The sequence below is a fragment of the Dermacentor silvarum genome, chromosome 4, assembly GCF_013339745.2.
Source record: "Dermacentor silvarum isolate Dsil-2018 chromosome 4, BIME_Dsil_1.4, whole genome shotgun sequence".
NCBI lineage: Eukaryota > Metazoa > Arthropoda > Arachnida > Ixodida > Ixodidae > Dermacentor > Dermacentor silvarum.
The window spans coordinates 70,919,996-70,933,123 of NC_051157.2; the positions used below are offsets into that span (position 1 = coordinate 70,919,996).

The following is a 13,128-nucleotide window of genomic DNA, read 5'->3' on the forward strand; positions in this document are numbered from 1 at the left end:
AATACTATCTGGGGGACCTCCCGTTGAATATGGATACATTTTTCTTCTTTCCTTCAAAAATAATTATTTTTTCAATGGGCGAACACTTAGGTCAAAACCTTAGCTTTGAATCTGCAGTTGCTCTGGTTTGTTACTTTTTTTCATAGTGTACAGCAGATTTATTGTCGTTTAAAAGTTGCTGTGTGCTTTCTTCTCGTTCTTGTTTGAAATTATGCTCTTGCAAACATTGATGCTTATTGTCTGCTTTCAGGTGGTCTTTCAACACAAGGATCTGGGGATAACTTCAGGCTTGTCTTGGACCTCTATAAGATGATTTCTGACATAAAATCAAAGGTAAGACAGGTTAGCCATTCTTAGCATGCAGTGCCAGATATCCCATGTTAAATTATCAACATTTATGTTACTTTGTGTGGCTTCAAGGGACTCTGCTACTATTCTTATGCTTACAGAGCCCATTATTTTAGCAAAAAGTTACTGTCAGGAATAATGCAGTATTGACTAACAACAAACTGGTTCACAGACTTTTGAGACCAAATTGTAAGGGTACCTACTTTCATTCTAGTTCATTCTAGTTTCTACTGCATTCTAGTTGTAGGATGCATAAGGCTGACACCTGTGCATTAAAACTGAAGCTGAGTCGCATAAACAATTTATTATAGTAAATAATTTAGTGTTTTCCAATGCTTGTTGGTATTATTTACTAGGGTTTAGAGGTTATGAACCTTTATTTAATGCAAATACAATATTTGGCTACTGACTGCAGCGGAAATGTGGCATGAAGGCATACGGACTTTTTTTTGATACCCAGGAGTTAGATGCATTATAATTTCATGACACATTGGCTCACCCAGTTGCAAGCGCAGCCAGATGAAATGCACGTAGCACTCTTGCATATTTTTTATGCTTCAGTATCAACCTACTTCAGTATCATATTAAAATATCTCTTAGGTGCTTTCCAGCCTTCATTCTTTCTAAGTGTCATTGTTAAGTGTAATAGGTGTGTCATAGAGCTTTATGCAGTGTAGAAAATATGTGTCAGTGGTCATTTAATAGTGTGCCATACTGTAGGTGTACACAGTAGTCACTTGTTCCAAGTCCTCTCCCTGTCTTTTTTGTTGCAGTCAATGCACTTAAGCACTGCCCAGCTTGTTCTTTCAATGAAAAGCGCTTTGCTTGAGTATCGTCTGCATTTCCAGAGGCAACAGTGCAACACCTTAGAGGTAAAACGCAAGGTAAGAATTCGAGGTTTCACCTTCTCCTCACCATTTCTTACCATGACCTCTTCCTGTTTCAATTGGCCCTGTCTTTCAGCTCATCACAGGCCAGGCACCCATACCAGAGGCACTTGATGCTCTTGATGCAAAGCTCAACGAAGCAAGACTGGCTATTGAACTGCTAAATAGTGCCAATCGGGAACTAGATGAAGTTGGAAAGGTAAGTGATGAAAAAGTGTGCTGACTGGAGGAAACTGGAAGGTGCAGTCTAGTAAGAGCTAGAGGTGTGAATAGACAGCCTTGTTCTGGCACTAACGTATATCACAGAAATGCTTTGTGGGTGTCATAGACTTGACAGAGACAAGTGCCTTGATGAATAGAACTTTTTGTGTCAAAACACTGAATGCTGGATGTCCCATTATCTGTCATGGTGGCTCAATGTCTACGACTTAATGCTGCTGAACACAGGTTACATGCTTGATTCCAGACATTAGTGTCTGCATTCCGATGGAGGCTGAGTGTAGAAACACTGGACAGAATGCAAGAACCCCAGGTGATCAGGAATATCTCGAACCTCCCATCACGGTGTCTCTCACATCCACATTGTGGCCGTGGGATGTAAGAACACACAAGTTAATGTATTCAATATTTATACTTATTATTTCCATCTCTATAGAATGACTGCTGTTAAGAGGCATTGCAGCACTTTTTTTCTGTGCTAAATAAAGATGTCCAGCTGGAAAATGTGTAATAAATACCTGAACACAGTAGCTCTAGTCTGCACACACAAAACCTGCATATCAGGTTAGTTACGCAATGTTATTTTTTTGTCTCTTCTTGCTGTTTTTATGCAATGCCTATCTGTTCATTTCTTTTTCTTTTTTAATGTCTGTCTGGTTTCTGTGATATGCTAACTTTTTTGTTTTGTGCCAATTTTTGAATCTTTGTATGCATCAATATCTTGTTACCGATTATATTTTGTTATAAAATGTACCATATGCCCCCCTCACCCTATGCCTCTTCGTAGGCCTGTGAGGTCTTTCAACATAATAATAACAATAATAATAACAATTAAAGTTGGGCTTGTCCCTCTCTTTGGCTGTATGAAATCTCTTCCATCCTTTGTTCTTGGGTTGGCTTTGAATGGTACTTAATGGCCTTTGGTACTGAATGGCCTTCTGACTGGATTTCTTCAGATGTCAGATCAGTTTACAATGGCAGTAGGCAGTGTGAACAGAATAGTAGTACTAGATAAGGGGAAAAAGAGTTAAGGTAACACGCATAACTGCGAGTCGGCCTAGTTGGAACAGATCCATTTTTACTAAACTTTTTGCATGCAAACAAACAAGGACAAAGAAAAGGAGCAACACAAGGACGAGTGCTTCTAACAACTACTTTAATTTCGAAGAACCATTTGCTTAAGAACCCACAGATCTGCGCGATCCAGTCAACAGAACACATCAATAGCGCATATGACAACACTTTGTGATAAAAATACCACGGATCAGCGCGACCCGGTCAAGATAAAAACAGCAATGCACATATAACAAGCGCTTAAGACGGAAATTCTTTAAAGATATGATGACAGGAGCGAAATCTCTTTATCTACCGATGAAATAGAAGGATGACTGATGCATTTTGCTTTTAGTTTTGCAATCCAGTGCACTTCCACAATTTCTCTCACAGTTTGATTTCGATGCCTAAGCAGTATGCCGGTGCTTCTAAGACTTCTTGTCTTGGAAGCACACGTTTAATTTAAAATTATGTTTAGCATCAACCATATCAACAGGCAAAAGCGGGAAAAAAATTATTGTGGCTGAAACATTAATGATTTTTATGCAAAAATTTCCGAGAGCATACAATTTTTTTTGCATTTTTATTGAGCCAGTTAAACAAGGAAAATTCTTAAATGCATTCACTAATGATGTTACATGGAAGAACAATGAAAGTGAAATATTCTAAAATAATGTTTGTCATTGTACCTGGTTTCATCTTTCATTTAAAATAATTTACCTCCAACCAACTTTTGCTTGCTTCTTCATGGAAACTTTTAGAGCGCTTATGTGACCAAAAAAACTTTTTTTGTCGAAAAAAAAAAATATTTTGGTGAAACGTCATTCACACAATTGCCAACTAGTCTTAATTTTTTCCCAGATGTCCGGTGATGGTTGCTTTGGAAGTCTATACTGCAACTGTAAATTTCGGTTCCAATCAAAAGTCATGATTACCCAAATAATCTGGTTATAATACACACACATGTATTTGCCCAGTTTTTTTTTTTTTTTTTTCAATAATGGCACCCTCTCTTTTCTGTTTATCAGCCTAAGTTTAGAGAATGCCCTCTCAACGTTTACTCTTGAAACAGGCAAGCTAAGGAGGAAAAGTGCCGTGGTACCTAATGTTGGCTAATCAATCAAATGTGATCGCCAAAAGACAATTGGTACCACATTTTCGAAGACAGCATACTGCAGATATTCACACAGCTTTGCTGCAGGGCTTGAATTGTGTCAGTGCCACTAACAGCAAGTTTGAATATGCTCTTGTAGATCGAGTAATGTTCGATGATTCATATTGAATTGGCCAAAATAAATTCGACAGGCTTTTTCCCCAAGTTTAAATTTAAAGCACTGAATTCAAGTTATGTGCTTGTAAATGCTTGGGATTTTGAACCAAGATATGAGAATTCAATATATTTTGGTTCAGACAGCAAAAAAGTTTTATGTCATTGTGAAAACAATAATTAACCAGCTCTGCTTAGGACCAAACCAATGGAACCACATTTTCAATTTAAGCGTTATGTCCACAATTCCATCGCCACTCTATGCAAGCAAATGGACAATACGGATAACGGAGCTACTAGTCTAAAATAACTGTTTGCTTTCTTTTTTTCGGGAACTGCAATCAAACTGCCAGCATAACAATAATGAAAGAATCTTAACAGCTTACTTCCCTTGCCTGTTGTTGCAAATATTATTTTCTGTGTTTGTTTAACAAAATGTATTACAATGCCATCCTGGACAGTGACCTTATTCTGCCTCCGTTGTGTGATAATTCGCAATAGATGGGAATTATGTCATGCCAGATGCAAATATGCTTTTCATCATTTACACCCCAGATATCACAAGTCTAGAACTGCCTTTCCAATGTCAATGTCAAGTGCTGCTACCAGGTTTGCTTTGTTAAAATACTAGTCTAACCTCGAAATAACTAACCCGGATATAGTAAAATTTGGTTGGCCATGCTTTATTTCAGTGGAATTGCTCTAACGAAACTGAAGCGGGGGAGCTGACACTGTATTGGTTATACAAAAGCAAATTTTTGTTTGCACGGTCTTAAAGTAGGTACAATAAAACCTTGTTAATTGGAATTTCACGGCACCGAAAGAAATATTCAAATTAACTGAATGTCGAATTATCGAGGGTATCAAGAAAACAATGTACAAATGTTTATACGTCAACACGATTTGATTTACTGACTGAATCTATTTGCTCAAAAGCAATACGGAAGCTGCAATTCTCATCATCTCGTGTCTGATTAGTGTTCACAGTGGCAAAAGCCTCAGCAGTGCGGCTGCGGCACGCTTAGGAGTGAGGCTTAGGAGTGAGGATGAATGGTGAATACCTCAGCAACCTCTGATTTGCAGATGACATTGTCCTATTAAGCAACAATGGGGACGAATTACAGAAAATTATTGAGGATCTTAACTGAGAAAGTATAGGAGTGGGGTTGAAGATTAATATGCAGGAGAAAAAGATAATGTTCAATAGCCGGGCAAGGGAACAAGAATTCAGAATCACCAGTTAGCCTCTAGAGTCTGTAGAGCAGTACGTTTATCTAGGTCAATTACTCACAGGGGACCCTGGTCATGAGAAGGAAATGTACAGAAGAATAAATTTGGGTTGGAGTGCATACGGCAGGCATTGCCAAATCCTGACAGGGAGCTTACCACTGTCATTGAAAAGGAAAGTGTACAATCATTGCATTCTACCGGTGCTAACATATGGGGCAGAAACTTGGAAGTTAACGAAGAAGCTCGAGAGCAAGTTAAGGACAGCACAAAGAGCAATGGAACGAAAAATGCTAGGTGTCACGTTAAGAGACGGGAAAAGAGCGGTGTGGATCAGAGAGCAAATGGGGATAACCGATATTCTAATTGACATTAAGAGAAAAAAAATATAGCTGGGCAGGCTATGTAATGCATAGGGTAGGTAATCGATAGACTATTAGAGCTAGAGAATGGGTGCCAAGAGAAGGGAAGCGCAGCCGAGGATGGCAGAAAACTAGGTGGGGTGATGAAATTAGGAAATTTGCAGGTATAAATTGGAATCAGCTAGCAGAAAACAGGGGTAACAAGAGATCACAGGGAGAGGCCTTCGTCCTGCAGTGGACATAAAAATAGGCTGGTGATGATGATGAGGTAGATGCTAACAGACTGGCTATACTTAAAGCAGTCACTGCTTGCTTGTTCATCGCAATGTCGCTGGCGCTCTTCACCCATGACAGCTTTGCACTGAGTTAAAATGAAACTACTGTGTGCCGCAACCACTGCGGACGAAACTGCGGCTGCTATCGACTTCAGAGAGGGCGACTGCCGCTGGTGTTCTAGCAGCTCTATGACCACTGGAACGCTGGTAGCTGCCCCTCCAGCAGGCCTGTTTGGCGCCTGTAGAATGCATTTGAGTGCCCGCTTGATAGACCTATCAAATGTACCTGTACATTTAAGGGCAGATGTCTGCTTTGGGCGTGCGGAGCAGCCATGAACTCCCTCGATGCGGGTGCTGTCCCCCATGCGCGTCAAGGTTTTCTGGGCACACTGCACCAAGCTTCCCTGCACTGCACTGAACCATTACATTCACACGGTCTATGACCGATGAACACCGAGTGATGGGCATTTGCGTAGAGCAAGTTGCAACCATGTTCACTAGGACAAATTGTTGCGAGATGTTTAAGAGGTGCCCGTTATGCAACGAATAAAAAGCTTCTCCCTCGGCCAAAGCAGTTAATGCTTTTTGTACTTGACTAAAAAAAAGGCAATGCAGAACATTTTTTGTATTTTTAGTTTTATTAAATTATTATAGATTACATTGTATTTGTATTGACGTTTTAGTTGATCCTTGGTGTCTTTATTCCTGTAATAAATAAATTCCATGCTTATCTGCGTGTCAGCGTTTGTCTCAGGTGAACTGGCGCCCGTGAACTCGTTTGGAGGCTCGACATTGCTCTAAGGCTTAACGCAAGGTTCTGTTAATATTGATGTTGCAAGTAATTTATATTTCCATTAAAAGAATGCGCACTTAGCATCACAAGTTGGCCCTCATGCGCTTTAATTGTTTGAAATCCAGTTTGATGTTCACTATATGAAGTACTGGCTCTTCACTAATGGGGCGCATACAGCTGACTTGCATACATTAAAATAATATTGTTCCTTTTATAACCAGCCAAAACTCGCATAGAGCGGCATTATTCCGGTTTCTGTATGCCTCAGGAAATCGGCAGTGTTGGGGCCAGCACAAAGGTAAAGCGGCATACTTGAATGCCAATGCTTCTTGTTTAAAAAAGAGATATGTCGTTAGAATGCTCACTGGGATGTCAATAAATTTATTATTATTGATCGTAAGCATCCATGCAGTCAACATCATCATCAATCACCATCTCAAAGTCAGACCCCCCGTCCTCGCTTATGGAAAAAAATATACTATTGCTTGGGTACGTGGCTGACGCGCACACCGAGCCAAAACTAAACTACAGTTTGTCGCAACCGCCGTGGATGAAACCATGGTCACTATTGATACGACCATGGATGGCAGCTACACATTTAAGAAGGCCACAGCTGTGAGGCCTAAGCATCTAGGCCTAGCCACTTTCCGGTATGGCTGGGATGAAAGTGCGGCGATAGGCAGCAGAGAGCGGCTGGCGACAAGTCATAGCAGGAAGCTCTCTGTCTCTTAATATGTTCGTAACTGTAAGTAATCGAGCATTGAGATCACGTGCACAGGCTAGGCTGACAGCTGTAGTATCGGGGTTTAATTCTGTGTGGAAAAAATTTGAAAGAGACACTGCTCAGCAAGAGCAACTTCAAATGGCACAATTGCGACGGGCATGCACATTTTGGCACATTTTGGCCAGCAGCTTGGCTTGGTTGGACCACTGTAGGCAAGCTAACGTACCAATTGCATGTTTTTTTAAGAGCAACGGTGTGAAATGGGTGTATGTAATTTATTGTCGTTCCCATGCCGGGTATCATGCCACCAATGGGCCATAAAAATTGGGGGGAAACTCTTTGCTGGCCTGTCGGAGGCTTTGCACTTGCATTTCTGTTGCACAGGCATGATGGATTTCCCCCCCCCCCCCCCCCTCAATATCAGCATATAACGCTTTTAATGGATATAGGATATAACGATGGCATTCTAGTGTTCGGTGCAATTTCATTATAACGAGGTTTGACTGTACTTTATTACCAGGCAACTAATAAAGAAGTCTGTATCCATGCTTGTTTTAGCTTGTTCAACTTGTTATTCCATATTAGTCATTCCTGCCTTTGTATTGCTTTAGCTATTAATGTATTAACAAGAATTATGAAAGCCAATAATCATGTGTTTTTATTTATGTGCCACTCCTCTCTATAATGCCTCTGGCCATGAAGGTAACAAATAAATGAATGAGTAAATAAATAAATAGATACTTGCATAGCGTGCTGACAAATGCTAATGTTTTGGGGGGCTAATCCTGTCCATCATACCACAGTGCTGATTGAGACAGGGTGCTTGCAACGTTGGTGGGCTGTGGCAGACCCCTCTTCCTCTGCTCCACTGGTGTTTGCATTGCAGTGCACATGCTGCCTGCGATAATCACAGGTTCTTGAATCGGATGCGAAAAAAATGAGAATGTATGTGCGCCGTAGTAAGGGCTACCTCATGGGAGGCCCATTAACCACATATGTTAGTGCACATTGCATCTACAGCTGCATGCAAGCTGCTTGCTTCGAAAGGTTGTAAGAAAGCCTGTCAAGCATTGTTAAGGTTGTTAAGCATTTTTTGTTAAGTGTTAAGGTTGTTAAGCATTTATTTCCAAGATGGTTTTTCGATATAATGTCGGTGTCTCTGAACTTAATGAGGAGTCAAGTGCTCATAACAGCTTTTCACAGTAATTGAATGAGGAGAATCAAAGAGTAAGTTTTGGGTCTTTTTCTTCAACCACTTAAGTGCTTTGGATGAGCCTGGCTTGTCAACGCGATACTGGTAAACTTTGCTTTGGAGGAGCTCAGCTCATTTACAGCAATATTTCCATTTTCAAAGCAATTTAAACGAACAGAGTACACACACATAACTTTTTTTTTTCTACTGCATAGATGGCTGCACTTTGTCAGCGGCTCAGCGCTCAAAGTTGAAATCGCGCTTTTAGAGTGCCTTAAGCAGGAGCTTTTCAAAGATGGCATCTCCCATTGACAGCTCGCTCATGAGTCGTGCAGGGCCTGGTGATAGCTGTGTGGCAAAGCTCTGTGCACTGTTCCATGCTTCATGAAATTTCACACACTTTGTGACTTGCCTTAGCAAGGGAAGGATTGGCGAAAAAGTTTCTTTGGTGCCGAGCTTTGCTTCACATAGTAGTTGATATTGAAGGTCTGTGATATAAAGCACTCTCCTCGTTTCTGACTGTGTCATGTGTGGCAATGGCATTATATTGCTTAATGAAGTGATAAAATCAAGTTTGCACGCATAATGTGTGAAGTAAATTGGTTCAAAATGCTTGAGAAGTGTTTTTGGAGAAAGCGAAGTTTTAAAATATGCCATAAAAGAAGAAGGAAAATAAGGTCACTTTTTGTAAGAATAATAAAGTGCTTACGGGGTTGAGGAAATGCCGACAAAGTATGAATAATGCTTTTAATACAGTGAAGTATCGTGCAGGGACTAAGGGCCCCGGTAGCGGCAGAAACTCTATTGCATGGCCTTAAAGCAGTCACAGTTACAAAGGGCAGCTTCCCATAATGTTTTGTCAGTGATGGCACCTGTGTATAGCTGTGCATGACAGGAGGGTCTAATGCAAGCTGTTTTCCTTTCCTTTTTGCATGAACAGAAAATGCAACATAATAAGAAGCTGACAAGGCTTGTGCATGTTCTACCACTTTTGAGGCTGCGACTGAAACATATGCTGCCCCTGCAGCGAGTGGCAAACAAGCAGCATCTTGAGCAAGTCCAAGAGGAACAAGATAAACAGCAGCAGCCGCAACAGGAACTGCTTCAGGAACCGCTTCAGGAACCGCTTCAGGAACCGCTTCAGGAACTGCTTCAGGAACCGGTTCAGGAATCGCTTCAGGAACTGCTTCGGAAACCGCTTCAGAAACCGCTTCAGGAACCGCTTCAGGAGCCGCTTCAGGAACCGCTTCAGGAACCGCTTCAGGAACCGCTTCAGGAACCGCTTCAGGAACCGCTTCAGGAACCACTTCAGGAACCACCTCAGGAACCACTTCAGGAAGCGCTTCAGGAGCCTCAGCAGAACCAGTAACAGTAACAAGTTACATGCAGGCATGTGTGTCCACAGAATGCTGTTCTCCGCAGTAGCAGTCTCAGTACCAGAACTATTGTGTATCCTAGTGCAGCAGCAAAGGACTGTGGTGTTGCATGCAGGTGCAGTGTAATTGTTACTGATGCCTATAAGTGCTGGGTATCACAACACTTCCACACAGTTGATTCATCATTGCATGCAAATCGGCTGATGGAGGTTTCCCAGCAGCTGCTGATTGTGACACACCTTGTGTTGGAACCATGGCCTAGGACAAGCAGACAGTGATTTTTTATTCATTACCTGCAGTCCTTAAGCTAGTCCTTGGGGCACTGTGCTTCACTGTTCATTCTTCTAGTGCACAATACTGTGTCTGCAAAGCACTGTTTACTGTAAGGCTAGTGGAAACAGCCTTGGAAGTGTGAGCAGGCACCATTCAGATGCAGTTGCAGCACACAGCATTTTTGAGAGAGACAAGTCAAGCTCCGCCATGCCAAAGGTTTCAGATGCAGGAATGGGAATGGTGCTGAAATTCTGTTCACCGTTCTACTACGGGTTGATTCGACACTCTTGTAGCCATGGTAACAGCCAACATTATTGGTAGTTGCAAGAATATTGTTTACTAAGGTGGGCATGCCCGCTGTGCTCCTATTATTGAGATGGTCCATTGTCATTTCCCCTGGCCATGGCTGTTAGTGCCACAGATGGTAACGAACCTTCAATGTCTTGTTGTCTTATTCAATGTCTTATTGCTGTGCTGTGATCAGGGCTCCATGCGCTGATTCCTAAAGTTGATGCTAGCATATTTGTCATTTCGATGAGTGATACTGCTTAAGTATCCTGCTGAAACAGCGGGCCTGTCTTTCAGTACATTGAGTTATTATTCCTGTGCACAGGATCTGGCAGTGCAGCTTCTCTAGATGTGGTCATCATTGCTGCACTTTTAGCCTAACAGATATTACCTCTGGCTTTTTTTTTTTTTTTTTGGCTGTGAAGACATATTGCCAGAAGTTATAATTTACAGCCGTGTTCTGTTGATCATCATGTTCATGTCTGTTAGGAACGGATATTTACGTTTGAGTTATTTTGCATTTGTGCTTTCAGCAAGTGCTGTTATCTTGAAACAATTGTAATCACACATATTTATTTAAAAATTTTCTGAAAACTGAAATTAAAAGAGTTCCTTCTCATATGCTTACTAGCCATTGTTACTTTAAGCAATAAGTTGTTCATGCTATTGAGAAAAGCCAATGCTGTATATTTAAGGCTGTCAGGGCATTTTAAAAAGGCACTGATTTGCTGAGTTGCATAATTTGTTGCAATCATGAAATACCCTAGTAATGGTGTGGATACATAATTGAACTGCTTGTGGAAAAGAAACCAGAGTGTCTATCTTGTCATTACATAAGTAGGGTTCAGTGTTCATTCGCTTTTTATTAAAGTCAAAATTTGAAGCTGCCGGAAATATACTTCAATTAAACCTTATTTCTTCAATTAAATCTTAATTGAAGAAGTTGCTGTCTAAGTCGGTCAGTTATGCATTGTTCCAAGTATTTCTGAAGCTCTTTCACTTGGTAGCAGTTGGCATTTAATTAGAACTCGTTAACTAATGTTATTGGCACTAAAAATATTTTTGCACCTATTTTGCCATCACAAGTTGGTTGTAATAGAATTAAAGTATAACTAGTATAAATAAGGCTGTTTGAGATCAAGGCTTAACTACATCTCATCAGTAGCCTTTCTCTTTCTTTTTTAAGCTGCTTTCTCTCAGTAACTATGCACACATTGTGTAATGTTTGTTGCCATATGTCTGGACCAATTTACATAACTACCCGATTTATATGTATTGCAGTCACCTTTTCACTGCCTCTGTTTGTGTACAATTGGTTAGTTACAATGGCACTGATTTGCCTGAATAAGGAAAGTAACACAGAAGTTTGGGACAAAGCAGTTCAGGTCATACTCGTGCAATAACAGGTGTTGCTGTAAAATACTGTGAACTTCTAGGCTGGTCACTGAACTTTAAAAAGATTGGTCAGATTTGCGTGAAAAGATAGCGACAAAAGTGACAATTCGTGTTTCAGATGAAAACTTAAGGATGTATGCAGAATCAGAAAAACATAAAACCTGAAAACCCTGAGCCTTGCAGATGCTCAGTGAGCACACTGTTCATTGTCATATTTTTCAAGTCGGTCTTCCTGCAGAGCAATTTACCTTTGGTCATGACTTGTTCTGACTTTTAATTTAGACCTTATACACTTCACAGCCAATATACCTTTATTCATTTTAGGCTCGAACAGGTAAGGGTATTTTCATACCTCTTGTCCATGTTGACCAGAAAAATTTCATAGCTGTACTAATTGTCGCTTTATGTGCAGCTTTGTTTGTCTTTGTTTAGCTGGTGTTATAGCACCAGGTTGTATTGGTCAAGGATGTGAAGCTCTTATGCCACTGAAGGTTTCTGCAAAAATTTTATGCAGATGTGTCGCACCTGGCCTAACACACCAGGGCAGGTTTGACAGTGCTCTGACATTTTTATATAACCATTTAATTTCTATGTGAACTGTGTTTGTCATGAAGTTTGTTGACTATGTATATGCCACTTGTATATTGTAATATACAAAACACCATACATTCATTCATTTATTAGCCGATGGGAATAAAGTTCTGTACATATTGCATATTTTTTCACTTGAAAAGATGTTGCAGTTCTGTTTGCTGTGTATATTGGGCGGTGGCCACATAGTTTGCTCAGTCGTGAGAACATTTACGTCCTTGTGTGCGACCGATGACGGTGCTCCGGTGACGTCAGCTGGTGGACTCGTCTTTGTTGTCTGCTATGCTCCGGCTAGAATGCCTGCACCACCTAATTCTCTGCTGTCCTCGACTGCACTTCCCATCACTTAGCACCCACCTTGTAACTCTAATAGACCACCTGTTATCTGTCCTACGCATTACATATGGCCTGCCCAGGTCAATTTTCCCCTCTTAATTTCAACTAGAATATTGCCTACACCACCCGTTTGGTTTCAATTCGCGCCGCTGTTTTCCTGTCTCTTAACGTTACATCCAGCGTGTTTCGTTCCATCTCTCGTTGCACGGCTCTTAATTTCGTCTCAAGCTTCTTTGTTAACCTCCAAGTTCGTGCCCCATGTGTCATCATCATCGTCAGCCTATATTTATGTCCACTGCAGGATGAAGGCCTCTCCCTGCGATCTCCAATTACCCGTCTTGCGCTAGCTGATTCCAACTTGCGCCTGCGAATTTCCTAATTTCATCACTCCACCTAGTTTTCTGCCGTCCTCGACTGCGCTTCCCTTCTCTTGGTATCCATTCTGTAACCCTAATGGTCCACCGGTTATCCACCCTACGCATTACATGGCCTGCCCAGCTCCACTTTTTCCGCTTAATGTCA

The 13,128-nt window shown here is 41.1% G+C and overlaps 1 protein-coding gene across 9 annotated transcripts in view; it reads left to right on the forward strand.

The window, feature by feature from the left end:
- The window catches only part of LOC119450204 (transcriptional regulator ATRX-like), a 127,975-nt gene extending 116,196 nt beyond the window's left edge, over positions 1-11,779 (forward strand). For all 9 annotated transcript variants that reach the window (XM_049665712.1, XM_049665714.1, XM_049665715.1 and 6 more), the window contains 4 exons: positions 251-333; positions 1,122-1,232; positions 1,312-1,434; positions 9,288-11,779. In XM_049665712.1, the coding sequence (XP_049521669.1) occupies positions 251-333; positions 1,122-1,232; positions 1,312-1,434; positions 9,288-9,716 (746 nt within the window). In that variant the 3' untranslated portion in view covers positions 9,717-11,779. The remainder of the gene's footprint in view (positions 1-250; positions 334-1,121; positions 1,233-1,311; positions 1,435-9,287) is intronic.
- The last annotated feature ends 1,349 nt before the right edge of the window (positions 11,780-13,128 follow it).